General features: G+C 37.3%; 6 protein-coding genes across 8 annotated transcripts; 1 reads left to right on the forward strand and 5 right to left on the reverse strand.

Moving 5' to 3' along the window:
- Nucleotides 1–49: 49 nt before the first annotated feature.
- On the reverse strand, nt 50–1,138 carry LOC116133516 (cyclin-T1-5-like). Its single transcript, XM_031419216.1, has one exon. It carries the CDS (start codon nt 1,136–1,138, stop codon nt 50–52), a length of 1,089 nt encoding a protein of 362 aa, XP_031275076.1.
- Nucleotides 1,139–1,728: 590 nt separating this feature from the next.
- Nucleotides 1,729–2,888, forward strand: LOC116133518 (peptidyl-prolyl cis-trans isomerase CYP59-like). The gene is made up of 3 exons (XM_031419217.1): nt 1,729–1,924; nt 2,006–2,126; nt 2,213–2,888. The coding sequence occupies exons 1-3, from the start codon at nt 1,819–1,821 to the stop codon at nt 2,886–2,888; spliced, it is 903 nt and encodes a 300-aa protein (XP_031275077.1). The 5' UTR covers nt 1,729–1,818.
- Nucleotides 2,889–3,169: 281 nt separating this feature from the next.
- Nucleotides 3,170–8,624, reverse strand: LOC116133555 (cyclin-T1-3-like). Of its 3 annotated transcripts, none has more exons than XM_031419243.1 (7): nt 8,427–8,624; nt 7,641–7,923; nt 7,120–7,201; nt 6,227–6,367; nt 5,266–5,441; nt 5,030–5,181; nt 3,170–4,607 (listed from the first exon to the last, which is right to left on the reverse strand). In XM_031419243.1, exons 2-7 carry the CDS (start codon nt 7,865–7,867, stop codon nt 3,505–3,507), a joined length of 1,881 nt encoding a protein of 626 aa, XP_031275103.1. In that variant the 5' UTR covers nt 7,868–7,923; nt 8,427–8,624; the 3' UTR covers nt 3,170–3,504. The 3 variants fall into 3 exon arrangements, with proteins under 3 accessions (XP_031275103.1, XP_031275104.1, XP_031275106.1); XM_031419244.1 differs by having other exon boundaries at nt 8,498–8,614; XM_031419246.1 differs by lacking the exon at nt 8,427–8,624 and having other exon boundaries at nt 7,819–7,923.
- Nucleotides 8,625–9,832: 1,208 nt separating this feature from the next.
- LOC116133554 (protein unc-45 homolog A) lies at nt 9,833–12,466 on the reverse strand. The gene is made up of 3 exons (XM_031419242.1): nt 12,076–12,466; nt 11,250–11,438; nt 9,833–11,019 (listed from the first exon to the last, which is right to left on the reverse strand). The coding sequence occupies exons 1-3, from the start codon at nt 12,271–12,273 to the stop codon at nt 10,534–10,536; spliced, it is 873 nt and encodes a 290-aa protein (XP_031275102.1). The 5' UTR covers nt 12,274–12,466; the 3' UTR covers nt 9,833–10,533.
- A 2,327-nt stretch (nt 12,467–14,793) lies between these two features.
- On the reverse strand, nt 14,794–17,984 carry LOC116133519 (acetylornithine aminotransferase, mitochondrial-like). Its single transcript, XM_031419218.1, has 3 exons — nt 17,556–17,984; nt 16,699–17,133; nt 14,794–15,421 (listed from the first exon to the last, which is right to left on the reverse strand). The coding sequence occupies exons 1-3, from the start codon at nt 17,982–17,984 to the stop codon at nt 14,885–14,887; spliced, it is 1,401 nt and encodes a 466-aa protein (XP_031275078.1). The 3' UTR covers nt 14,794–14,884.
- A 7,323-nt stretch (nt 17,985–25,307) lies between these two features.
- Nucleotides 25,308–25,886, reverse strand: LOC116133520 (cell wall / vacuolar inhibitor of fructosidase 2). Its single transcript, XM_031419219.1, has one exon. It carries the CDS (start codon nt 25,884–25,886, stop codon nt 25,308–25,310), a length of 579 nt encoding a protein of 192 aa, XP_031275079.1.
- Between the last annotated feature and the right edge of the window lie 923 nt (nt 25,887–26,809).

Below are 26,809 nucleotides of genomic sequence, written 5' to 3' on the forward strand. Positions count from 1 at the left end.
TAACTCCCAACAAGATGAAGTCCAGCCAGCAGTGAAGCACCAGACGGCTTCAGACAAGATTTTCTGGCACGTGCCTTTTCTGATCTCTCTCCATATAACCAAGCCGGCCCATCCGGTTCCGATCTTCAACATAATCTTGATGATTATAATGATTGGACCCAGAACCATAACTGTGCCGCAACTTTCCCTCTGATGATCTATCAGGAGAGCTTCCAACCTTCCGCTTGCGGCTGCTTGACTTGGGTGAATGAGAACCCCGGCTAAGGTTGCGAGGCACTGAGACCTCCCCATCTTCAGCATAACCGAAATCTAATCTGCGTGATGACTGTCCTCTCATTTGTCCGTGGCTGTCTCCAGCATCCTCTTGATGTTTATCGAAATGTGAGTTCTCATATTCCTGTCTGTCTGAGGATCTAGACCAGCTCTGCCTCCGGTCGCGCTTGTTTTTCTCATTCTCTGCAGCTAATTCAACTCCATTTTCCAGTTCTCGCTCAATCAGATCATCCTCATCCATCAAATCAGTTTTCCGAGTCGTGCCTACACGGGAGTTCCTTCGTTTCTCTAGGGCTGCCTTTACCTTGTCTTTGTCAATCTTCTTGATAGCTTCCTGGGGTGACTGGCTAACTAAACCTCCTCTATGTTCCAATTTTCGGCTAGAATGCTTGTCCTTTATGTCCGCAACATCTCTTGTTTCATTCCTCACAACAGTCCTCTCTTGATCTTCTTTACCAAGAGCATCTGACCCAAACCTCAATGTGCTTTGTGCTTCTCCCTTGTTCTGGTAAGAAAATTTCTCGGGTTCAGGGTGTAGATCATCTTTAAATTCACCGTATGCACTGTCATCAATAGTATTTTCCATCTCTGCATGTCCCCAGTCATTACTCTGATTTTGGGTGATTCTGGAAGATCCACAATGATTATCAGCTAATGAATGTTCAGACACTGGCTTAGTTGATGCAGGCTTTAAGGTTCTTGAAGTTGTACAACTAGCCTGAGAATAACTAATAGTTGTTGGATATTCTTCACTGCTAGATAAAGTTCTTGATGATGCCCGCTGAGTACTCCCCGCTGCAGCACTTACTTCAACTTCACCACACTGGGAAGTTGGCAATCGGTTTTGTTCATAGAGTTCCAACATTTGGTTGCTAACCTCTGCCAGAGATAAGTGCCCAGCATTAAAACCATAATCCAACAGATACACAGAGAGAAGTCAAATATTTTAGTGAAGAAAATAATAACACCAGTAAAATAAATGACATGATTGGAACTTCCAATTGTAAATTTTTGTTCATAAGTTTGTATCCCAATTCCACCCCTCATAAACAACAACCACCCCCCCAACAAAGGAACAGTGGTAGTTCCCAAAAAAAACAAAAAAGGAAAAAAAAAAAAAAAAAATTCCAGAAATTGTTTCAAGATATTGCATCCTTTCGGTAATAGATTCTCATGTTTCCATAATCATCAAGAACCATGGATGATTTTTTTCTTCACCTGGGCTTTTGCATGAGTGGGCACTTAAAAGGAATTGTAGACTTCTCCCAACTTTCACGATACAATATAGTAATGTATTTTCATTTCAGTTGAAACTCATGAACAGAACTCAATTGGTCCTTTCTGTGTTAGATTTTCTGGACAATTTGTTGCAAGTGTAGATATCAACCTTGTGTTTCTGTCAATCAAATTCATTAGTTACTATTGCTTTAGTGCTTTTGCTACTTGCTAATCCTGTCTTTTGTTTGTAGATGGATAATGTTTTGATTGATGACAGAATTGCTTTGGTGCTTTTGGTACTTTGCTAATCCTGTCTTTTGGTCGTAGATGGATAATGCTTTGATTGACGACCGAAGGATACATGTGGATTTTAGTCAAAGTGTCTCAAAACTTTGGAACCAGTACAGGCGCAGAAATAACCAACCTGGTAAAGGTAAGTCGACTGTTAGGAGAGTTCTTATAAAACCTTTGGAGTCTATTTATTTATAAATTGTTTATTTTTTTTTTGGCGCAGAGAGAGGCTGCTTCAAATGTGGTGCTCTTGATCACATTGCAAAGGATTGCACAGGGCAGCAAGCTCCCAAATATATCTTAAAGGAAGATAACAGACAGCATGGTGGATACAGTGACTCTAGGTTTGTAAAATCAATCGCTCGTGGTCATAAGATTGTACAACACATTCTCTCCTCTTCTCTTTCTGACAGTGCAATCACTGTTGCAGGTATGAAATGGTATTTGACGGGGACACTCCGGAAAATCCCAGACGGGAAAAGCGACATCGAGGCCATGATCCAGATGACCGCATGGAGAAACCCAAAATGAATAGGCAGAGTTATGACAGGAAAGATAGGGATCAAGAAAAGAAAGAATCAAGAGATAGGCACAGGGAAAGTGACAGAACCAGGGATCACAGAGAAGACCGCAATGATCAAGATGGTGGATGCAGAAGAGACCAGGAGCATTTTGACGAACGAAGGTCAAAGGAAATGCATATGGAGAGACGAGGAGAGAGAAATGATCAGAGAAGAGATGATCGGGATTACAGAAAGAGTTCAGATACTGATCGCTACAGAGACAAAAGGGATGATAGCCGTGCAGAAAGGAGAGATATCGGAGACTATAGAAAGAGAAATGCTGAAATTGATGGTCGTGGAGGTAGGAGAGAGGATGTAGATTATAGAAAGAGAAGCGGTGATGGTGAAATCGGCGAGGACAGGAGGGAGAGACGAGACACGTGGAAGGAACAAACTTATAGAAAGGATGATGAAGATGAAGATAGTTATAGAAGACGAGAAAATAGACGTGCAGGTGCAGAAAGTAACGATGATCATGATCGTCATAGAAGACATGGAAGTAAGGATGATCACAGAAGGGACCGAGGTGACAGAAGAAGATGAAGTTTTCCACATGCACGGATTCTCATAGTTTTGTATTTCTTTTTACAGAAAAAAATGAAAATCAAACCTCCAGATGGTTAACTGTATGTTTTTGTTAAGCTTTTTTCATATCTATCGAAGTCTTGTTAGGGCTTATCTGATTTTTTCCCAGTTTTCGGTGTTGATATGTTTATACAACTGACGATTCTTTTCCTTTAATTCTAGATTTTGGTTGTTTAAAAATAATTTCATCCACAAACCAAACGTGCATACTGAAAGAGGGGGAAAAAAAAGAAGGGAACTTACAAATTACTCTGAATATATATTGAAAATTCAAGCCAATACTGCAAGTTCTTGTTCTTGCCTACATCCATTCGGATTCATAATAATATTATCTCGATCATATAATTATACACAGAGGCTAATATTCCAAATACTTGAAACAGGAGATGAGGGGTAATCCACCTGGCAATGTGACTTCTGAAATCCGATAAATTTTCCTTCTGATTCATTTTCCCAGAAAATGAGGGTTGGTCCAATGTTTTCAGTAAGCCATACCCATTGAGATCAAGAGCCCGTGTGGAGAAGTAACTCCCAACAAGATGACGTCCAGCCAGCAGTGTAGCACCAGACGGCTTCAGACAAGATTTTCTGGCACGTGCCTTTTCTGATCTCTCTCCATATAACCAAGCCGGCCCATCCGGTTCCGATCTTCAACATAATCTTGATGATTATAATGATTGGACCCAGAACCATAACTGTGACGCAACTTTCCCTCTGATGATCTATCAGGAGAGCTTCCAACCTTCCGCTTGCGGCTGCTTGACTTGGGTGAATGAGAACCCCGGCTAAGGTTGCGAGGCACTGAGACCTCCCCATCTTCAGCATAACCGAAATCTAATCTGCGTGATGACTGTCCTCTCATTTGTCCGTGGCTGTCTCCAGCATCCTCTTGATGTTTATCGAAATGTGAGTTCTCATATTCCTGTCTGTCTGAGGATCTAGACCAGCTCTGCCTCCGGTCGCGCTTGTTTTTCTCATTCTCTGCAGCTAATTCAACTCCATTTTCCAGTTCTCGCTCAATCAGATCATCCTCATCCATCAAATCAGTTTTCCGAGTCGTGACTACACGGGAGTTCCTTCGTTTCTCTAGGGCTGCCTTTACCTTGTCTTTGTCAATCTTCTTGATAGCTTCCTGGGGTGACTGGCTAACTAAACCTCCTCTATGTTCCAATTTTCGGCTAGAATGCTTGTCCTTTATGTCCGCAACATCTCTTGTTTCATTCCTCACAACAGTCCTCTCTTGATCTTCTTTACCAAGAGCATCTGACCCAAACCTCAATGTGCTTTGTGCTTCTCCCTTGTTCTGGTAAGAAAATTTCTCGGGTTCAGGGTGTAGATCATCTTTAAATTCACCGTATGCACTGTCATCAATAGTATTTTCCATCTCTGCATGTCCCCAGTCATTACTCTGATTTTGGGTGATTCTGGAAGATCCACAATGATTATCAGCTAATGAATGTTCAGACACTGGCTTAGTTGATGCAGGCTTTAAGGTTCTTGAAGTTGTACAACTAGCCTGAGAATAACTAATAGTTGTTGGATATTCTTCACTGCTAGATAAAGTTCTTGATGATGCCCGCTGAGTACTCCCCGCTGCAGCACTTACTTCAACTTCACCACACTGGGAAGTTGGCAATCGGTTTTGTTCATAGAGTTCCAACATTTGGTTGCTAACCTCTGCCAGAGATAAGTGCCCAGCATTAAAACCATAATCCAACAGATACACAGAGAGAAGTCAAATATTTTAGTGAAGAAAATAATAACACCAGTAAAATAAATGACATGATTGGAACTTCCAATTGTAAATTTTTGTTCATAAGTTTGTATCCCAATTCCACCCCTCATAAACAACAACCACCCCCCCAACAAAGGAACAGTGGTAGTTCCCAAAAAAAACAAAAAAGGAAAAAAAAAAAAAAAAAAATGAAGAAGAAAAAGGATGAACCCATGGTCTACCTATAATCTTCCATTTCAATAATTTTTAAAAGTATATTATAAATAATGGGAATATGCCAAAAACAGAATAAAGGAAAAGGAGACACTATCTCCCATTATCAGAAGATGACACTGACAACTGAAAGAGAAGAAAAAACACCAACCTTCCAATTGGCGAGGGGTGACTTCAAACTCTTGCCACCACACCCTCTCACCATCTGATGGAAGCTTTACTTTGAGGAACTTTGCAGCAAGAAAAATAGCCCCCGCAGCAACATGGTGGGGCTTAAACTGTAAGCACAGAGAGGTACGCAGTCTGCATGTCGCATCTCCCAATCAAGAAGAGCATGGGAAAAGAACATGAATGTACAGTTTGTAGAATAGAAACAATTAATCATACCCATCATTGACAAAGTTCCATGCAACTTGAGCAAGGGCATTCTGAGCAACCTTGAATTTCTTTATTGCCTCAACAAGGGGTTTGTATGGATGGAGTACATTTAGATCAAATCCAAGGGTTGACAGTACAACCCTTTCCCCAAGTAAAATTAATTCTTTCTGTTGTTCGTATATCTCCTGCATGATGGATGCAAACAAATCAATAAACTAAACCATTAAACTACAATTGTCATGAACGTATTTGCATCAATTATTTTTTAAACATGGAATGGAACAGAAAAAAAAGGAATAAGACATCCTTGTAGTTGGAGCATCAGTATAATACTTACGATAAAGCATAAGAAATATGCAGAAGGCTAACATGAAGAAATAATCAAAGAAAGTTGTTTACAATCTATGGAAATTAGCAGTCATCACTTACAAAACAGTTATTATCCCCTTTCCTTTCATGAGCACAATGACACAACATATTGGCAAATTTGAAATTAATGGGAATGTCAATGATAACTCAACACTTCCTTGTTATTAAACACATAATAATAACAATAGCAATACATCCTAATGCTCAAATTAAATTAGTATCATCTATCAATTAATTCTTTGATTAAGAAAAAAAACCAAAAAATATTATACAAATTAAATAGTTAAAGTATTTCCCTGTCATGGATTACAAAACCATAAATAAAATTTTTAGAACTTAAAATGCAAGAAATTTCTTGATCAATGTTCGCCATAAAGTAAAGTCAAAATTGCACACTTGTGATCTTTGCTCTTCCACGGATGATCTAGATGGCCCTGAACTACGACTGTGCAATTTGCACTTCAAGATAAGGACATAAAAAGATGAACTTAACAGAAATATATCATTAACAATTAACAAGTTTATAAAAGGTAAAACAAGAAGCAAAAATACACAGAATAGAAAAATACCAAGTCAAAAAGTGACATAGAGATAACCGTACCTTTTGCTTGATCCTATGAATTGCATCAGGATCCTTATCCTTTTTATGAATAATTTCATATGAAACAAGAATAACATCTTTCAGTGGACGTGGAGTCTCCTCAACCTTCCCTGCCAGAAACATACACACTGTGGCTATGGTCTGCAAAATATTTTGAACAAGATCAGGCACTTCAAATAATTATTGCCTAAATTCGAAACACAATTCAAATAATTCTATGATATTCCCTATTGATTAATTCGTTTTCATCAAAGATGTCAAAGACAGCAGATGATTTAGACACCCATGAAGCCCATGTATCATTATGGAACTACAACACCTCTCTCCATCACACATAGAAAGAGTCATGCACATACAGTCACAGACAATATACTATCTCTCCCCTTACATATATCCAGAGTGTGAGAGAGAAAAAGAAGGATCCTTTTCTCTCTCCCTTTGGAAGACGAGAATTGTAGGAATAATGATATTATCCTCAAATTATTGAAAATAAAGTACATATCACCCCAGATCCTACATGGAATTTCATGTGGTATTCACGCAAGGGAAAAATCAGTGCAGTCAACTGTTGATTAATTACAAGTATACTGGTCTGGGAACTCTTTGGAAAAATACAATTTCCAATTCACTAATATCAAAAAATATAAAGTAACTCAATGTCCAAAGCATGATGGTGTAAACAATCATGGTGCAAAACATCTCATAGTTTCTTATTGGTACAATGAAGGAAGTTTACAAATATGCATGGTTGTTTTTTCCTTTTTGACAAGAACAATAGTTTAGTAGAAATCCATATTCAGTATAAGTCCTTATATGCAATGAATACAAAGATACATTTCCATGGGAGAATACAAAGGGATTCAACATTTAGTAAAACATAAAGCATAGCTCACCCTTCTGTCATTCCTTGCATGTGATTGACGAAGGAAGAACCGATGGCAGAATATTATTGCTGTAGCAATTGTTATCTGAGGTCTGCATTTTGAGACACAAGACACATTTGAAGCATAACAATACATAAAAGTAAATTTAAGTTCACTAGCCTAGGAAAGAAACAGAAGTCCAATATGCAGTACGAGGACAATATCCTGCTCATCCTCAACACAAAATAACTACTGAACAACAATGTCATTTTGCCTTGACGCAGATCCCTTTGACAAACTACAAGTAATTTCCCTTTTCTTTTTTCTCTCAATAAACAGATAATCTTAAGTTGAATGTACAGTGCTATAGGAAAACAAAATAATGTGCATATGAGCCTGAGAAAAGATTTAAGGTGTAAGCCTTCTTTAATATTTCAAACCACATCCCATCAGTTTATCTCTCTTTGTATCACATCAAGGATGTAATGATCATTTTATCAGGTAAGAGGCAGAAGAATTTAAACACATCCAACCGAAATGCATAGACTCACACTTTAAGTCTCATGCCCAAGTCTTGCAGAAATGTGCAGTATGACTTGCGAAGATAAGTCTCCTTTTTCCAATCAATTCCATCTCGTCTAGATGGAGAATTCCCTTCAATTTCTTTCCTAGAGAAGTACCAACGGCCACCTTCTTCTGGTTTGTCCTGAGAAAGTTTGGATGACTCACCTTCATAAAATCCACGGTGTGAGGGATCACCGGACAACAAACTAGCCATCTGTATCAGTTCCACCAAACAATGTCGTAAAGAACCGTGTTACCTTCCTGTCAATACTGTACCAAGACACATCAGAAACAGAACACTGCACATTTACCCAACTTTTAGAAAATAATAACAACAATAACAGCTTAAAAGCATCAAAATTAAATTAAACTTATATCAAGCATCACCAGAACTTCTCTATCATCTCATCCGCTCAATTTCCGACTAAAAAATACAAGTTCGAGACAATGCCTATGTATGGTTAGGCTTAAACGATAACGTACTTAAGAAACTTTACTTCACACTTACTACATAAATTCAACCAAATTAAGCTTAATTCAACAAAAATCCCACCAAATTCTTATTCTATAAATTTTCCGGGACAGTTAATTCACTTTTCTTAAGAACCAAACAGACAAAAAAAAAAACACCGACTTCATTCCACAAATTCTCTGAAACAAACCAAAGGAAAAATCCAAATAAATCTACGAAAAGTCTACTCAACCAGAACAAACATAATCCGAAGCTTAAATTAAAAAAAAAAAAAAAAATTAAAATAAATACGAAACTGTACCTGGACAGTCTGCAGCAAAGAGCGATACAGAAATTACAAAAAAAAAAAAAAATAGGTTATCGCAATTGAACCTGTGAAAGTGTTGAGCGATAAACTGAAATTTAACAAATTTATAAATAAAGTGAGCGAGTGAGCGAGCGAGAGAGTGAAGAAGAAAATGATTTTATTTATTTATTTATTTATTTTTGTATTTTTAGCAATAGGGTTTATACTTCATAGTAGTACATAAGAAACTTCACCGTTTTAAGTCAAGTCAATGCTTTATATATATATATATATATATATATAAAGCATTGACGATATATATATATATATATATATATATATTATGGTTTTATTCTTTTGTCGCTTTGTTTTTTTTTTATAAGTACAAATAATAAATACTCCACAGTTTAATTTTATTACAAAATTAAAGATTAGGAATTCTCATGTGTAAATGTATGTATTTTATTTAAAATTGGACTATAATTAATAAAATTTAAACTAAATTAATAGTAATATTTTTTTTTTTTTGTCATCAAAAATGTCTGAACCAACTTACGCACACCTCGAGTCCTTGACTAATTCCTAGGAGTCTTAAAATTAACGATCGGATAAACCCTTCGTTATCCATCCTTATTAGAAACCGAAATGAATCAAAATTAAAAATCTCTTGAATAATACATCAAAAAATTCATATCACTCCAACTACCACCTAAGGATGGTTTAATAGTAATAAATTTATGTTAATGTTTGATTATTAAATATCAACGTAGTGGGAATTCTTTGAATCCAGTTGAAATAATACTACACCAATAATCTTTTCTCACAAACTTTCTCTCACAACCCTAGTGTGACAGTCTGCAATTTGTCAGCTTCCAATTAATTAGTAAAATTCATATGAGATCCGTTGTTAACTGACCAATTATGAATTATTACGTCAAGATTGTAAAAAAAAGTAGTTAGTATAATATTATTCATCCAACTGTCAAATTAGGCCTTCTGCACATTCTATTCAATTATATCTCGATTTATTGATAAAAAATGAGTTTGCTTTAAATATTTTAAAATAATTGTTACATATTATATTAAATATATATTTATATATTTCATGTTTTTAAATTAAAAAAAAAAACATTAAAAATAAAACCCTTTATTTGAGAAACTTGGACGAGTGAAGTACAATCTATTATAAACTTATAGCCCTCAAATGGAGTTCAAAAAGGGCTGCTGGTGTAGTAACATTATTGGACATTTTAAGGAATAAAGCCACTTTAAGCTTCGGCCTTACCCTGAGGTGCCTTTTTGATAAGGGGCAAAAGCTCAAATGCATAGCAGTATAAACAAAAAAGGTTAAAAGAAAGGGCCAAATTTTGAGAGAGAAGACAACAAAGAATTAAATTAGCATCTGAATTTGTTCTAAGAGTACTTCAATCCACTGGATTCGGGCAGAATCTGGATCAATGCTATACTACACTTACTACTAAAAAGCACTTTGATAAAAATTGAAGCAAAATCAGAAAAAAACACAATTAAAAGTCTTTGTATTATGAGGTGCCGCCAACGAATTAATAAATACAATAATACAAGTTTATCATTCAACTGCTAAGAAGTTGCAGGGCATTAAGACTGCGGTTTCGAATCTTTGCCAAAATTCTCAGGGTTCTAAGGACTAACTAGGAGTTTCAATTTTCAGTATCATCCACGCATGCAGGGATGTAATTACATTAAAAATGGTAATTAGTAACGCCTGAAGCAGTGGCGAATCAATGAAGGAATTTCGGTGTTAGTAGGCAGTCCCATTGCTTGATACTTTTAGGCAGCAAGCAGGAAGTAACAGAACTGCAGAGTAAAAGGAAATGGAAAAGGGAAACTTACTAACTTGCTTGAGTTACAGGGACTAGCACAGTATCCTCTCCTTGACAGAGTTCCCGTAACAATCTGAACAACCATGGACGGGCTCTCATACATGTCAAAGAAGGTTACTTGCTCCCAGCTTTCCTTGGAACATGATGGAGCATCAGAGCTTTTCCAACCGCATTTCTGATCTCTGTTACCAGACTGACTTATCTTTGTCGTTATGACAGAGGCCAAATTCACTATACTGTATCATGTACAATTTGCCCTTTCACTTTACTTGTCGCACACCCACAGTTCTTACACGGAATCGATATTGACAATTTTCATCATCGTCATCATCATCATCATCTTCTTCACTAGAGTCATCTTCAACTCTGTCCCATCTCGCATAGTCCAGAGCTGAGTGTCCCTTGGGTTTCGGGATTGTTTGCCATCCTTTTGAGTCTTGTATGGAGGATTCCTTGCCTCTATGTTGTAAATCATTAGCTCTTTCAGGCTCAACTTTCTGATCTCTTATCATTTCAGAAGATTCCTTGATGCGCGGACTTCTAGGGACATCAAGTTCTGGTTCAGCTTTGAGATCCTTTGCTACAACTGAAACAACTGCATTTTCTTTTTCATTATATTTTTCCTCTTCTTCCTCAATTGTAAATGGCTCTTCCTCAATTATCTTTTCCTCTTCTTCTAACTCTGCTTCATTTATCTCTTCCTCTTCTTCCAACTCTGCTTCGGACTCAGGTATTGGAGCAAGTGACTTTCCTTGAGCAAAAAGAAAAAGTAATTATTTCTTACTGGCAGAACTGAAGGCTACAATTTCACAATTAAATTATTTATTATAACAAGTTTTATAAAAGTTATATGTTTCTTGACAAAATTACTTCCCCAATAGTTCATTCTATTAGTAGGATCCGTACAGAGTTCTAAACCATAAAAATTTTTGGGAGTGAGATAAAATGCCAATAAATAGGAAATAAGAGGTTCTACCAGCTGTGTCTTTAAACGAGCTTGGAGGTTATGATAAACTTCTGAGGACGGATTCAACTCAATGAGCCTGTTGACATCAAAAAGTGCTGAGTGGTACTCCTTTAAAGTGACCAGGGTCTGCGCCCGCAGCATCAATGCTCCAGTGTGATTGTGATCAAGCTCAAGCACTGAGGTACATTCTTCCGCTGCCTGAGATGAAAATAACAACATCAATAACACTCAAACACCACATGACCAAAATAGCCTAGATATTATATACTAGTTCAGTTATTTCCCCTAACCACACTATCTAGCAAAACAACAGAACATGAGCCAATCCAAAGTCATCTTGTTCTTACTTAATAGACTACAGACCAAAACCTTTCTTTTTCAAATGATTCATTTCAACAAGTAAACCATTACAAATTTAATTCCAATCAAATGATCCATACCTGTTAATGCATCTTGAAACAAGAAAAATGTATTGTTCTGACACGGCTCAAGAAAATCATTACAAAATTTAGTTTTATCACTTTTTTTATTATTGTTTATAACACCATACACTCCCGTGACTGATAAAATGCTAAATTGATCATACATAAAGCTAAAAAATCTACTAATTTAAGTTCAAATAATCCAATACTATTATATTAAAGTGAACCTTTGAGTTTCACTAATTGCAATCCACGTAGTTACAATTAACAGCCTTGTTATTCTTTAACTTCAAAATTCGAAACTGATTCAACAAGATTTTCATTCAAAATCAATATTTCGCTCCGATTCAACTTATTTTAATCCCACAAAAAAAATATTATTCCAAAAAAAAAAAAAGTTATTGAAATGGAACCTTCTTGAAATCGTGAAGTTTCAAGAAACAAGCGGCTCTATTACTATGCAAAGCGATCTTCTGCGGTTTAGCTTTGGCCGTCGAAAGCGCCTCCGTGTAGAACCCTAACGCCTCCGAGTACCGTCCCTCTCTGTAAAGCTGGTGAGCTCTCTCGATCTTGTTGAGCGGCGCTGACCCTACAGATGCCGCTGACGCCATCCCGATCAACGGTAACGATCTCGATCGCGTCGGAAACTGATCAATCAATCTGGACCGTCCAAATTCAAAATTTTGAACGGAAAAAGTTTCTAAACAGAAAAATAAAAAAAAAAAAAAAATTATACAGAGCGTGTATTGTACTGTTGTGTGGGGACGAAGAGCAATTATAGCGGTGTGATTAGTGAAGTGTGGAGGAGTATGCTGGTCCGGTGTTATGTGTAAAATGATTGAGGGTGTAATTATATATTTATATTATTATGATATTTTAGGGTGCGTTTAGTTCAGTATTTCTATTCATATTCCCAATTCTATTCTCGAAATATTGTTTGGCACATTATTCCAGAAATATTAGTGAATTTTTAAATTACTTTTAGACCTCTTAAGTTTATTAATTTTACTAAATACCCCTCAGAAAAAAGTTTAAAAATTAGCAAAAACACCCCCACTTACCCATACTTGCTAGATTCCAGCAACCACTGTCGGTGGTAGCCAAAATCTTTCACAACAGCTTAAACCAAGCCCGGAACTGATCAGTTATTTGCTGGAAAATGCCAGATATGGCCGTTAGCGATGGCCAAAGAAATGGTCATCGTTGATGGTTAGCAACAGCTAAAGATGGACCTTTACTGCAGTCGACGGCCACATTTGGGGGTAGACCTGGCCTTTTTCAGCCAGATCCGTGGTGGATCTGGCCGAAAAAGGCCATAGAGACGCGTTATGACACAGATCCGACCGGTCTGTGTCGTAACGAAATTTTTCGGCCAGATTCCGACGGTGGTGGCCGGAATCTGGCACTGCGGGTGGTGGGGGTATTTTTGTCATTTTACATATTGGGGTGTTTAATTAAATTAGCAAACCTTTGGGTTTTTTTTATAAATTTTTAAATTTTACCTCGTAATACTCCCCTATCCACCTACCCAAAATTATTCCCAAAATCCTATCTAAAATAATGAACCAAACGCACCCTTAGGTTTTTAAATTTTTGAGAGTTGTGAATGCCAGATGGCATCATGTGGTTTAATCCCACCAAACTTTTGTCCTAATTAGGGTGTGTTTAGTTCATTATTCTCATGCTTTTTATAATGGTATTTTAAAAAAAAAATAAAGTTGGGTGATTATCACGAAATAGAATTTAACAATTAACAAAAACAACTCTTAAGTTTGTTAATTTACTAAACACCCTTGTAATAAAACATTAAAAATTAACAAAAACACTCACATCCACCCATTAAATATCGGTAGCCGACCACCACCATCAGAGGGTGGCTGGAGTCATCATATCGGTGCACAACTGGCTGGATCTAGCCGGTTGTGCGTCGATTTGACATTTTTCAACCAGATCTACCGTGGATCTAGGAGGAAAATGCCAGATCTACGGCTAGATCTAGCCATTGACGGCCATGATCTAGCCGTGTTTGGTGGTCAATAATAGCTAAAGATATGGTCGTCGTTGACGACTAGCAACGGTTAGATCTTTAGCCGTAGAGCTGGCCTTTTTCGGTCAGATCTACGGTGGATTTGGCCGGAAAAGGCTAGATCGGTGCACTATAGGCCATATCGGTGCACAACTAGCTGGATCTAGCCGGTCATGCGTCGATATGACCTTTTTCAACCGGATCTACCATAGATTTGGGAGGAAAAGACCAGATCTACGGCTAGATCTAGCCATTGACGGCCATGATCTAGCCGCGTTTAGTGGTCAACAATAGCCAAAGATATGGTCGTCGTTGACAACTAGCAACGGCTAGATCTTTGGCCGTAGAATTGGCCTTTTCCGGCCAGATCAACGGTAGATTTGGCCGGAAAATGCTAGATCGGCGCACTACCAGCCAGATCCAACCGATAGTATCCCATTATACAAGATTCTGACCACCTCCGACGGCGGTGGCCGGAATGCCCAAGGTGGTCAGAATCTAGCAAATGTGGGTGGATGGGGTTTTTTTTGTAAATTTCTAAACTTTTTTTTGGGGGGGGGGGGGGGGTTTAGTTAAATTAACAAATCTTGGGGGTTTAAAATGATTGAATAAAATATAATAGTATTTTCAAAATAGAAAAAACAAATGTATATTTTGGATAGGATAGGGAAAAAAAATTGAAACAAATGAATAGATCAACCATATCCTATTCCGTCATGTAACTTTACCCATTCTTGCATTACCTAGTCATCGTGTAACCTTACCCACCAATTTTCTTGCATTACTTAGCTGGTCATATACTCATATTTGGTAACGACTCGGTAAGGTTGTCGGTGTATCAAAAAATCTTTCACCGTTAAGTTTAACTAACCAAATTACAATTTGGGGGTGAGAGTGTTAGTTTCCTAAAATTGGAAGGAAAAAGTTTTCACACCAAACCTCAGGGGTGACAGGGTAATAAACCCTATGTTAAGACGTATAAAACTTGATAAGTTTGATATTTGGCATCAACGTGGCTCAGAAAACTGAGAGATTTGAATCAATTTGATCTAAAATAACTGGTTTCTCATAAATAATAAGAAGCACAACTTGGCTTTACGTGCCAACAGTTTTCATCATATGAAGGTGTTAAAACATAAACTGTTAATTCAAGGATTGAATCCTTCAACTGCAACTATGCTGCAATTTTCTTTTTCCTAGTTTGAATTAGAGTCGAGAACTGGAAAGGATTTGTGTAGAATTTCAACTGCATGATCGAGCTCTTGCTCTGTTATTATCAATGGAGGCACTAGCCTGACAACGTTGCCTTTTCCGGCAGTGAGTACAAGGAGGCCAGATTCTTGGCATGCATCTAGGAGGGGAGAAGCAGGAACATCCAACTCGATTCCGATAATAAGCCCAAGCCCACGTATTTCTTTGACATGGGGATTTCCTCCAAGCTTCTGCTTTAAAGTTTCTTTGAGGTACTGGCCTTTCATGGAGACACTGGCCAAGAAACCAGGTTTCGAGATTTTGTCTAGAACAGCAATGGCAGCATTACAGACTAGGGGACTGCCGGCAAAAGTAGTTCCATGGTCACCGTAATTTATGGCAGAAGCAACTCGTTCAGTCACTAGAACAGCTCCAATGGGTAGACCTCCAGCGAGAGGTTTGGCAAGGGTCATTATATCTGGGAAGACACCATAGAACTTGTGTGCCCAAAGGTATCCAGTCCGGCCTAAACCACATTGAACCTGCAGCATGAGCAAAGAATGGAATTAGAAGGGGAATAACAATCAATTATGGTCAACAGAATCATAAAGAGCAACATATAATTGAGGGAAGTCATTGATGAAGAAAAGCAGTAGATGCTAATTCTAGCTCTTAGAATAAAAGTGTCTTGCGTGTATTTGAAACATGGAAAACTCTGAGCAGATTAAATTTCTCTCTGCCCCTATCTATACAATGACATAATAAGATGAATAGTGATGCGAGAGCACTAAATTTGGTTGTTGTATTTGATCTTTCAGCCAAAAAAATCAAATAGAAAGGTGAAAAGATGAAAACCAGTTAAATTAACCAATTTGCCGAGAAATCTATTATACATCGGATGACCATGACAAACTGCATCGACCAATTTCCAGCAACTTGCAAGAGTTATACCACAACCACAATTATATCAATACAACACTACAAGTAAATCCACATGCGACATTGGAAAAAATATCACAACAAATGTTAATGATTCCACAAGCGATAATGAGCAAGTTGCCAGTCGTAGTCTTTTATAAACTTTAAAGGTACCTCTCAAACAACTTGTGGAGGATCAGACACAAGGAAAATATGTCTAGTCTTGAATTTGTTGAACCAGTGGCTTGAAAGAGGAAGAATAAGCTGAATATGAATGGGGAAAGTTTGGTAAACGTAAATTGAACTTGGCAACTTGCTTAGAACAGTTAGTCCTTATTTATAATTTTGATATTCCTGAGGAAAGGTAGAAGTGTTTAGTCAGGGATCTTTCACTTTTCAAAGGATGTCCTTCACTGTTTGGACAAGCATCAGTGTGTATCAAGTATCAGGGGATTGATAGAGGCAACTGGAAAGCACAAAGGTCTTAGACAAACTAATGTAAGCTAGAAGATGCAGTTTTTTGAGGTGACATTATGATGTTATATACAAGAAATGTTTGAACTTGCTGAATTTTATTGACACGGGCAACCACTTAAAGGCAAAGAAAATGGAACATCAAATACAAAAAGTCTAAAAGCCAAGCTCCAAAAAATTAAACAGATGAGACTGGGATAGGGGAACCAATAGGAAAGGTTTAGAAGATGAGTCAAACAGAGTTCTTTTCTCTTTTGTTTTCTGATTGGAACACACCCATTCAGAAAAACAAGCGTGTAGGTTATTATGGTTGAGCATTGGAAGAAATTGATCTTAAATTGCATAGTGTTTCCAAAACTTCATCTTGCACAAATCCAACATATAGCCGTTATATAGTGGATGTAACAATAAGAAGGGAGCTGATTACCTCATCAAAGACAAGAAGAGCCCCGGCATCATCACAAGCACTACGTAGAAATTGTAAAAATTCTTTTGTTGCACTATATATGCCTCCTTCACCCTGGATGGGTTCCACAAATACTGCTGCAGTTTTGCCACGCTGAATCAGTTTTTTGGTGGCTTCTATATTTCCGTACTCCACAAAAGTGACCCCAGGCATGACAGGTTCAAAAGGTGACCTATAGTGTTCCTTGCTTGTCAGAGCAAGAGCACCCATGGTCCTTCCATGAAAGCAATTGGAGAAAGCTATGAACTCCGTGGCTGGCTCTTTAGCATCAGGATTTGAGTGTCTCTGAAACTTCCTGGCAAATTTAATAGCTGCTTCATTTGCTTCCGTTCCCGAATTGGTGAAAAACACACGATCAGCAAAAGAAGAAGCCACTAGACGCTTAGCAAGCTCTATCTACGACAATAACATAACCGATATTAGCCATAAGAAGACTTACCATACCAAAGTAGAAAATACCCGGTTGACTCAGAGCACAACATCAGTAGTATACAACAAACAGTAAGTTCTGTAAAACTCATTTCTGCAGTAGTTTCAACTACTGTTATAGACAAAGACAGGTAATTTGTATAACTCCAGCTTCTATACAAATTCATTCACTTTTCTAACCCATAAACAAACACGACTTCTTAGATTTTTATTGTTCAATAACCAAAAAATAAAAAATAAAAAGAATCATTAATGCATACTTTAACATATTTCTTAACTCATAGTTTAATCAAACTCACTTTCAAAAGCTGTCTTACTTGAACCAAACTTGCACCAAATTAAGACCAAAATAATTCAGAATTTAAACAATAAATTAAAGCTATTAAAACCTGAGGGATGGAGTAATAAACATTGCTGACATGCGTCAACAAATTAGCTTGGTCAACCACGGCCTTGACCCAATCATCATCACCATGTCCAAGCGCATTCACAGCAATCCCCGAAGTCATATCCAAGTACTCTCGTCCTTCAACATCATACAATTTACATCCCTTGCCACTCACAAGTACAGCCGGCATCCTCGCGTACGTCCCCACCAGCACCTTCTTCTCCTCCTCCATAACCTCCTTGCTGCTCTTCCCCACCCCCACGCTCTCACGTGAATCCGCCACGTGCACGCCGAGACACGATACAGTGGTCGCTCTTTTCCCGCCGTTGTTGAATTTGATTACGTTTCCTCGACCTTCGAGACTAATCCGACACCGGAGATTGGTTGATTCGGAGATTGACATATGGAGAGGACTTTGAATTGAACTCATTGCGTTTGGCATTTTCTAAGAGTCTGTTTGGTTGCCGGGAAAACGTAAAGAAAATTAATTGAACTTAAACTTAAGCAACAAATATCAAAACTTTGTTGAGAAAAATGAGATTTGCTGGTTGGTGGCTGTCCGAAGAATTTAAAAGGTGGGATTTTGAGGGGATAGAAGAAAATTTTGATTGTGTTCAAGGAGAGGTCTCAGTGGCGGCTTGGGAGGCAGGAAATTTAGAGGAAATTCAACTTACCAGACATCACAAGTTCATGTTTAAAAAGATAACCCTCAAAATATTTTACAACTTTTTTAAGTTAGGAAAACTGACGTGGCACACTTAAAATTTATTAAACATATAAAACGGGTTAAATTAAAAAGATTTAAACATATGTGAGTAATATTATAATTAACGAAAGTTTGTTTAAATTTTGAAAATTAAAAACGACCCTCACCCTTCAAAATCTCTTAATTGAGCCATATACCCCATAAAACGACCGATGAACACCTTTGATTTCTCTGCGATTTTCGACGATAAAAGTGTCATATTTCCGTCAAATATTCGATCTTAAAGTTTTCTTACATAAAATCATGGCTGATATTCACAAAGAGGAAGAAAACCCAACCTCACTTCAAATCTTAGACTCCAGTGGCGGCTGCTGTTCAAAGGCTATCGAAGAAGTCGCTTCGGTGGATCATCTGATGAGTCAAGGTGGTCCAGAGCCAAAGGAGACAACGGTGGCACAAGAACACAGAGAAAAATCAGAAAATGGTTTTGAAAAGGAGGACGCCGGTGAGAATTCAGGCGAGGAGGAGGATGCTGATGAAGAAAGGGTACGTTTTTTTACTTGTTGTTTTGAATTTGATGAGAAATTTGATTGATTTGTACGAATTTGGGGGATATGTAGTTGGTTTTATTGTCATGGTGGTTGTGGTGTTTTATCGAGCTGTTGGCAGACATCAGGGAAGTGACTTTGTTTGGGTTCCAGAGGATGGGGGAAGGCAAGGGAGGCCGTAGGGAGGTTGTTTGTTCCGCCACCTCCTACCATCCTCAGCCCTCCAACCTCATGGAACCTGCCACAACAGCCCTTGTAGGGCTTGCATTGGCTTCCCCGATCCTCTTAAGGCCAAAAACACCCACTCTCTGATGCCCTCGAAGCCTATGTCCCCCAAATTGGCAGCCTATTGGTTGTTTGGGTTTTTTTTTTTTTTTTTTTTTTTTTTTGGCTGATATTTAGTTTATATCGATTGTGCAGATTTTCCGAAGCGTAAATTATAAAGACTATGGGTTGGAGGTTGTAAGCGATAAGGTACCGTACTTCCTCGTAAAGGTGATAGTTAGGTTGAGTTGGCCAGTTTTTACGAGAATAATAGAGATTTTACAAGAACAAAAGAAGGGTATGGACCGATTTGAAGAGAGTTGTTTCAGTCATTTTGTGAACATTGGAGAATGTAAGCGATTCTTCACTTTTAGCCTTGGTCGCTTAAGCGATTTACGATCGCTTGCGATCAAGTCCAAGGTAGAATCAAGATTATCCCAGATGTACGATCGCTTAAGCAATTCTTCACGTTTAGCCTTGGTCGCTTAAGCAATTCTAAATCGCTTAAGTGATCAATTCCAAGGCAGAATCAAGTCATCCCAGATGGACAATCTCTTAACCGATTTAGGGTCTCGCATAAACGATTCTTTACCTTTAGCCTTGGTCGCTTAAGTGATTTAGGTTCGCTTAAGTGATCAAGTCCAAAGCAGAATGAAGATCATCCCAGGTGCACGATCGCTTAAACGATTTACTGTCTCGCTTAAGCGATTCTTCACTTTTAGCCTTGGTTGCTTAAGTGATCAAGTCCAAGGCAGAATCAAGATCATCCCAGGTGCACGATTGCTTAAGCAATTTACGATTTCGCTTAAGTGATCATGTATCGCTTAAGCGATATATATTTATTTAAGCGACTATGGGCAACACTTATTTTTTCCAGCTCCTGAATTTTGATAAACTAAAATCACCAACACATATTAATTCCATCTTTTCTTCTGAATTTGACAACCTAATTGCATCAACACATTAATGCCATTTAACAAGAATACTAAATAAACTCAAACTCAAAAGAGAGAAAGAAATATTATATTGCTTTTGTACAAATCTGAAATGTGTCAATCACATTAAATTACAACATTATATACAACAAATAAATGTCATATATACACTCAAAATAAAAGCAGTGCCGACAGCCTCCATCTTCCCTCTTCATCATTCTCTTTAGCCACTTCCTCATCCTCCACAATTATCTAGCACACCTTCAGCATCAGCAGCAACCTCTTCGTCTTTTTCTACATCACCCCTTCTAACATTATTCAGTCTTGGCCTTGGCCACAAAGCATACATAACACCACAACCCAAGTATCAATAGCTTGACACCTAACAACACTAGCTGATCCAATTCAAGATAATCCAATTATTCAAGACAACCAAATAAGAAATGCATTTCATATAAACTATAAAACTCTAAGCCTAACTTTCATACCTGATCTTATCTGCAGATCTTACAACAAGTTGCTTACTTTCTTGCATCTGATCGATTCGAACCTAATTTTCTGGATTTGCATGTGATCGATTCTGGCAATTACTTTACTTGTGGCCAAGTTGCTTGCAAATATAACACTTATTCATCCTCCGGGGAACCTCACAAGCTGATGGAATACGTTATACTCTTTTTCTCCTCTTTTCTGTCTTCTTGAATTGTGGATGGATGATAATGTCAACCAACTCTGGCGACACCACCCACTGCTCTTCTGGAGGAACTGGATATATCATTTCCGAATAAGCCAGCATGTAATGGTTTGCCATATAGAAAGGAGAGCAAAGTTCCATGTAAATTCTTGAACCAAAATCCAGCATTCGTTGGTGTTTCAGTGCTGCTAGTGCATGAGAACAAGGTAAAAGTTGAATGTCAAGCACTTTACAGCTGCAAGTTTTACTAAGAAGGCTAACTAGGGCCCTAGGACTATAACCGCGCACAGTGAACTCTTGAGAATTGAGAGGATAGGCAAACAGTGTATTTAACAGTTCCATATATTCTTGCAATAATTTTTCAGCTGACGGAACAAGGGTTGTGGTAAAATTATCTGACTCCGTACGACACTCATGGAACCACCGTGACAATGTCCTCTAGATTGCATCAAAAAGGGCAACTATTGAGAACTCTCTTTCTATTAACAACTTCAAATTTATGGACTCGGCTATGTTCGTGGTCATGACATCTAACCTTCTTCCAGGAAAGTAAGCTCTACTCTATCGCTTGAAACCAACATCATGCTCAAGATACTTAGCAATTCTATCATCCTTGATTCGGATTTGCCGGAAGTGCTCCTCAAACTCATCAACTCGATAAGTTTTTGCTGCCATGTAGTATGTCTGAAGGAAGCCAGCACACTTAAACTTTTGTTTTATGTTTTGCCAAGGTGCCTCATACAGAATCCATGATGTGCTTGAAGGTAAATAGTGGTAATCCCCTTCTTTATAGAGTTGTGCCTATCAGATATTATGCACAACTCGTCACTGTTAGACATTATCGTAAGTAATTGCTGGAAAAACCAAGTCCATGACTTGTCGTTCTTAGAGTCAACCACATACCATGCAACAGGATATGTGTGATTCTCGCTATCGTGTGCAATGACCACCAACAATGTATCTCCATACTTTCTCATAAAAAAACAACCATCAACAGCCAACACCTTTCTCATGTTTACAAAACCCCTTATAGTAGCACTGTAAGCAACAAAAAAAATTTAAACCTTATATTCTTGTCCCACTTCAAAGCCGTCTTGCTACCTTAGTTTGTTAACTCAAGCATATAACAATATGTTTCTAATACTGCGTATCTGTGCTTCGGCATGCCCCTCACAAAATCTTATGCATGTTGTCTCCCCTTTCCAGCATTTCCAGTAACTAACAGCACATCCCAACTCTGTACACACAAGTCTCTGAATGTCCTTAGGAGATAGACCTTTTCCTTCAACAAACTGACTTTTGACAAATTATCCAATAATATCAGTGGAGGCTTGTCGATGCTCGCTTGAAATATGTCCCAACCCACATGTGTGCTCATGGGTATATGTGCTAACAATAAATTTTTCAGACTCCGCCAACCTTCTACAATAAACCCGCCACTTGCACTTTCGGTCACGACATGCAACCGTTACTACCGATGAATTAGACTTTTCGGTGATGAACTCAAAATTACCTCTCACAGCAACAAGTTTTAGCTTCCTCACCACTTCCTCCTTGCTGTCAAATAAATGACCTATGTGTAAGTCTGATCCATTAGTAAAAACGCGAGCTGATTTACTACTACCCGCAATTGCCGGCTCTGAACCTGTATAAACGACCATAGTGTTCTCTTCCTCACAAACTACATATTTTGCATAATCTGTATTTATAGGAATCTATACATCTACGGGAACATGTACGGGGTCCTCCTCGTCCACATTTTCATTCTGCCCCATACGACCAACCTCTTCTACAGTGTCCTTCTGACCACCCAAATCACCGCCTACTCTTGATTTTTCAACAAAGAAAAAAATGCCCTCGTAGTTAAAATTAAAACCAGCATTCTCCCCACCCAAATCACCGCTTACTCATGAACCAACTTCCAAAGCTTTATCCACAATCGAAACCATTAAAATCGGCCTCGAACTATTATCGCTCACATTAAGCATAAATAACTTCACATCTTCATCAGACATTAATACAATAAGGGGTACCTTAAAATTTTCAGGAGCTCTGCTTAAAACATACTTCACAACTATATCACTACGTGAGCAACTCAACCCACCTCTTCTAATGATTTTATCAATCAACTCATCAAAACTAACTTCTATACTCATAGCAATTGCTTTAACTTGTTTGCTCTTCCTAATCCACTTTCAACAACTTTCTTCCTCCACCCACTCACCAAAATATTTAACACCAAAAACCACTTGTCCCATGTCTAATAATAGCCAAGTACCTATAATGCAAGAAAACAAAAATTATTAACTGATATATTAAGGGTTGATATATTTTAAAAAACATCTCTGGAGTCGCTTAAGCGATGTGGTGTATCGCTTAAGTGATCTGGTATATCACCTACTGGATCGCTTAAGCGGTCTAATATAAATAAGCTTGATCGCTTAAGCGATCTTATACCATATACCTGATCGCTTAAGCGATCAGATCTTCTGCCATAAACCTGATCGCTTAAGCGATTTTCCATCTGCTACATTAAACTAGACATATCAGATCGCTTAAGCGATCTTGTATCGCTTAAGTGATCCATCAGATCCAGAACACATTTTCAGTCATCTTCATCTACAATCGGTGCTACCACCCCTAGCTACCCACAATGCAAGAAAATATTCAACAAATTTCACTCTTTTAAACTTGCATTACATCAAACAAAACCCAACAACCTAAACAACTAAATCAAAATCATAACCCAAACCCAATCCATCATTAAATCTTTGTAAATCGAAATCTAAAATGCAAAGAGGAGATACACATACTTGGACGAAATGTCAGGAGGAGGAGGAGGGGGATCTTTGGCGGAGAAGATGTTAATGGCGAAGGAAGAAGAAAGTGTTAATGGCGGAGGAAGAAGAAGATGTAGAGGAAAGAGGAAGGAGGAAGAAGAAAATGTAGATGAAGAAGAAGATGGAGACAAAGCTTAGAAGAAACAGCAACTAGGGGAGGTGCGTTAATGGCGGGAGGAAGAAGAAGAAGGTGTTTGGGTTTGTTTGCAAGAATTTTGGTTTTTTGAGGACATATTGTAATTTTTAAAAGATTACACAATACTTTATTAATCCTAATTAATCACTAATCATGTTTAATTAACCTTAATTAATAATAAGGCGATTTACTTAACACTTTAAAACTACATGACCTTTTAATTAAATTTGAACTTTATTTGGTCTTTTAATAAAATGCCCCCTTAGTAGGAGCTAGGTAGCTTTATTGACAAAAAAATTATTTATTTATAATGAAAAAGAAAGTGAAACCACGTAACATACCAAACTTGAGATGCTGTTTTAATAGTTAGTTTTATTTATAGAAATTTTATCTATTTATAATGAAAAAGAAAGTGAAACCCCTTGACAGAAAATATATAATAAAATAATAATTAAAAAAATTAATTTATATTAATTAAGATAATAAATGAAGTTTGAAATTTAATATAGTTTAATTTTTATATATAAAAAAAAGCTTAAATTTATTAAAATAAATATTAGAACTTCAAGTTTCAAGATAAAACAATTCCTTTTGTCGTGTATCCACAAGTCTTAGATGTTTCAATTATCGATTCCAGTATTAAATGAAAGGTTACATCTATGAATTTTGTATTGCAAATCAATCCTACTACACTAGTACCGATAGACGACATAGGGGAAGAGGCGTTGCGCCTATGAATCAACAACACGAAAACTTTGTTATAAATTACCTTACTTCTTTTCCATTTTTGTTTTTGTTTTTAAGTTATTTATCTTCTCATTGATCCTTTTCCCATCTCTTTTATTTTCACAGGCAAAATATAACCATAATTAGCATTTGATAGAATCAATTCTCTTTGAGACATATTACCGCAAAGCATATAAATTAGAGCCATTCAATCGATTATTCTAATTTTTAAAAGATAATTTACTTGGGAATTATTAATTGAAGAATTAACCAAGAATTGATATTCTTATTCTTGAAGATAATTTGATGCAAAATATAATCTGTAAATGTTCTCTACTAAGATTATATGGGCATCTACATTATTAACATTCATTATATATTATTCTTCCATGACAAGTTATTCCTTATGCGGAACGGTCGTTGGTATACGCTCAGAACTCCGACGCATAATCCATGGCGTCGACATTCATGATAGACAAGCCAATATTTCGATGGTGTTTCTCTACACAATCTGCCTGCTTAAGAGGAATATCACTACCCCAACGAATTGGCAACGCCACCATATTAGATTTATATGCTAACGCTAGAATGGTGTTTGTGTATTGTAAGTGCATCGACACTAGGTCCCGATGTCGGGCCTATGTGTTAGTGTAAAGCAATTTTCCGATAATGATATTACTTTATCTCTCTTGTGAACATTCATATTTATTTTTTTCAATTTTTATATAATATTAATCAAAAAATTTCTGATCAATTGAAAAATATAGGGAAAAGGATAGAAACATACATAAATCAGGAGCAATATATATATATATATATATATATATATTTCATCAGTTAAACTAATCTTATTTCTCTCATAAATTTCATTATTGTTCAAAATGGAAGTACATTAATTTATACATCAGGGTTCTTTCTCATGAGAGAGTCGATCAATGATATTCATAGCTACACCAGAGAGCTGTGCATAAATCCTCATCTTATTAAGAACATCATCAGGAACTTTCGATTTATAGCTTTGAATTTTCAAACCACAAGAAACCATTCGACTGTTAATAAGAGCCGAGACGACGATGTGATTAGCCTCATCATAATCGCCTTTCTTCAGTTCATCCATTGCCGATGTTAACTTCGTCTTCGCTTGATGGTAACACTTGCTGCAATCCTCACAAGTGCCCTTAAAATTCTTGTCTTCTGACACAGAAGAAGCCAGTGTTGACATGTTGCCTTTCAAGATCTCTGCGTCGTCACTTAGACAAGCCACGAGCATGGTGGCGATAGTTTCAGGTTTGTCGGCTTTCTTGGTTGCTTCTGGGTCGGATTTTATGCACTGAAGGCATGTTTCCGGGGCGTCAGTTTGTCGACATTGTTGCTCGATCAATGCGTCGTCTGCATTGGCGAGATTCTGAGGGTGGAGAAAGAAGGTTGGAGAAAGAGTAAGAAGAAGAAGAAGAAGATAACGGAGATTGAGGACAATGGCCATGGCTGCAGCTAGGTTGTTGCTTTGTTTTGGCATATTATATAGTGTGAAATTTGAGTAACGCTTGTTTAGTGATGAGTATTATGATTGGGCAATGCATATAACTGCAGTTACATTGTTTTCTTTTTTGTCCTTTTCATGAAAAACAAGTAGATGCTCTTCTGCTCAATACCTAATTAAGTTAATCTACAACAAATGTTTGCGTTCTGTTCAGTTTCTTTATTCTCCCAAGGAGGCCCTTGCATGCATAGTTCAAACTCAATATTGTACAAGTATGTGCCAGCTGAATACTATAATAAAATTATCAAACAGTGACAGAATTACTGGTCATGCAGCTGTGCTTGGCACTAAAGCTATGAATCGCCAAATTTTAGACCACAGTTTGGCAGATGACCTAAGTTTAATCCATGAAACCTTCCTCCTTTCAGGACTTCCTATAATGTTGTCTCAACCTCAACAAGGGGGAAAAAGGAGAGTTTAATTAGTATATGAATAAGCAAGAATTTAGTCATCAAACCGTGGAGAAATTAATTAAGAGCAAAATGAAGTGGGGTTTAATTAAACATTTTAACAGGGGTAATTACTTCTTTCACCACCTACCAAATAATTAAGTAAATAATGCCGCTTTAAATAGAAAATGACAAATTCCCACCCGGCGTAATTAAGTTTAACTTATAGAATGGTAAATTCAATTTATTTTTATTAAAAAAAAAAAAAAAATTGCCTAACCCCTTTTATCTTTCTTCCCCACCCCACTGCCTCAATTCCCAAATAAACATTCATCGACGGTTGTATGTTTATTTGTGAATTCTGGAAATTGGGTTGTATTGTCTCATTCCTGAATGGAATTCTAGGATTTTTTTTTTAAAATTGTTTTTGACATTCAAAGTTTGGAGAACAAGCCACAGGAGACTTAAAGAATGGAG

This window comes from Pistacia vera, unplaced genomic scaffold (assembly GCF_008641045.1).
Source record: "Pistacia vera cultivar Batoury unplaced genomic scaffold, PisVer_v2 Contig270, whole genome shotgun sequence".
NCBI classification, from domain to species: domain Eukaryota; kingdom Viridiplantae; phylum Streptophyta; class Magnoliopsida; order Sapindales; family Anacardiaceae; genus Pistacia; species Pistacia vera.

Bases quoted from the DNA above. Each gene is read 5' to 3' on its own strand.
- LOC116133555 (XM_031419243.1), bottom strand. From the start codon at position 7,867: ATGGCTAGTTTGTTGTCCGGTGATCCCTCACACCGTGGATTTTATGAA. The intron at 7,202-7,640 runs GTGAGTCTATGC...CTCAAAATGCAG, and splicing joins TTGGGCATGAGACTTAAAGT to ACCTCAGATAACAATTGCTA. The intron at 5,182-5,265 runs GTATGATTAATT...TGCGACATGCAG, and splicing joins TGGAACTTTGTCAATGATGG to ACTGCGTACCTCTCTGTGCT.
- LOC116133516 (XM_031419216.1), bottom strand. From the start codon at position 1,138: ATGTTGGAACTCTATGAACAAAACCGATTGCCAACTTCCCAGTGTGGT.
- LOC116133519 (XM_031419218.1), bottom strand. From the start codon at position 17,984: ATGAGTTCAATTCAAAGTCCTCTCCATATGTCAATCTCCGAATCAACC. The intron at 17,134-17,555 runs GTTTTAATAGCT...TTATTGTCGTAG, and splicing joins TTTATTACTCCATCCCTCAG to ATAGAGCTTGCTAAGCGTCT. The intron at 15,422-16,698 runs GTAATCAGCTCC...CTCATGCTGCAG, and splicing joins CTCTTCTTGTCTTTGATGAG to GTTCAATGTGGTTTAGGCCG.
- LOC116133554 (XM_031419242.1), bottom strand. From the start codon at position 12,273: ATGGCGTCAGCGGCATCTGTAGGGTCAGCGCCGCTCAACAAGATCGAG. The intron at 11,439-12,075 runs GTTCCATTTCAA...TTTTCATCTCAG, and splicing joins AACTTCACGATTTCAAGAAG to GCAGCGGAAGAATGTACCTC. The intron at 11,020-11,249 runs GTAGAACCTCTT...GCTCAAGGAAAG, and splicing joins CTCGTTTAAAGACACAGCTG to TCACTTGCTCCAATACCTGA.
- LOC116133518 (XM_031419217.1), top strand. From the start codon at position 1,819: ATGGATAATGCTTTGATTGACGACCGAAGGATACATGTGGATTTTAGT. The intron at 1,925-2,005 runs GTAAGTCGACTG...TTTTTGGCGCAG, and splicing joins AAATAACCAACCTGGTAAAG to AGAGAGGCTGCTTCAAATGT. The intron at 2,127-2,212 runs GTTTGTAAAATC...TCACTGTTGCAG, and splicing joins GGTGGATACAGTGACTCTAG to GTATGAAATGGTATTTGACG.
- LOC116133520 (XM_031419219.1), bottom strand. From the start codon at position 25,886: ATGGCCATTGTCCTCAATCTCCGTTATCTTCTTCTTCTTCTTCTTACT.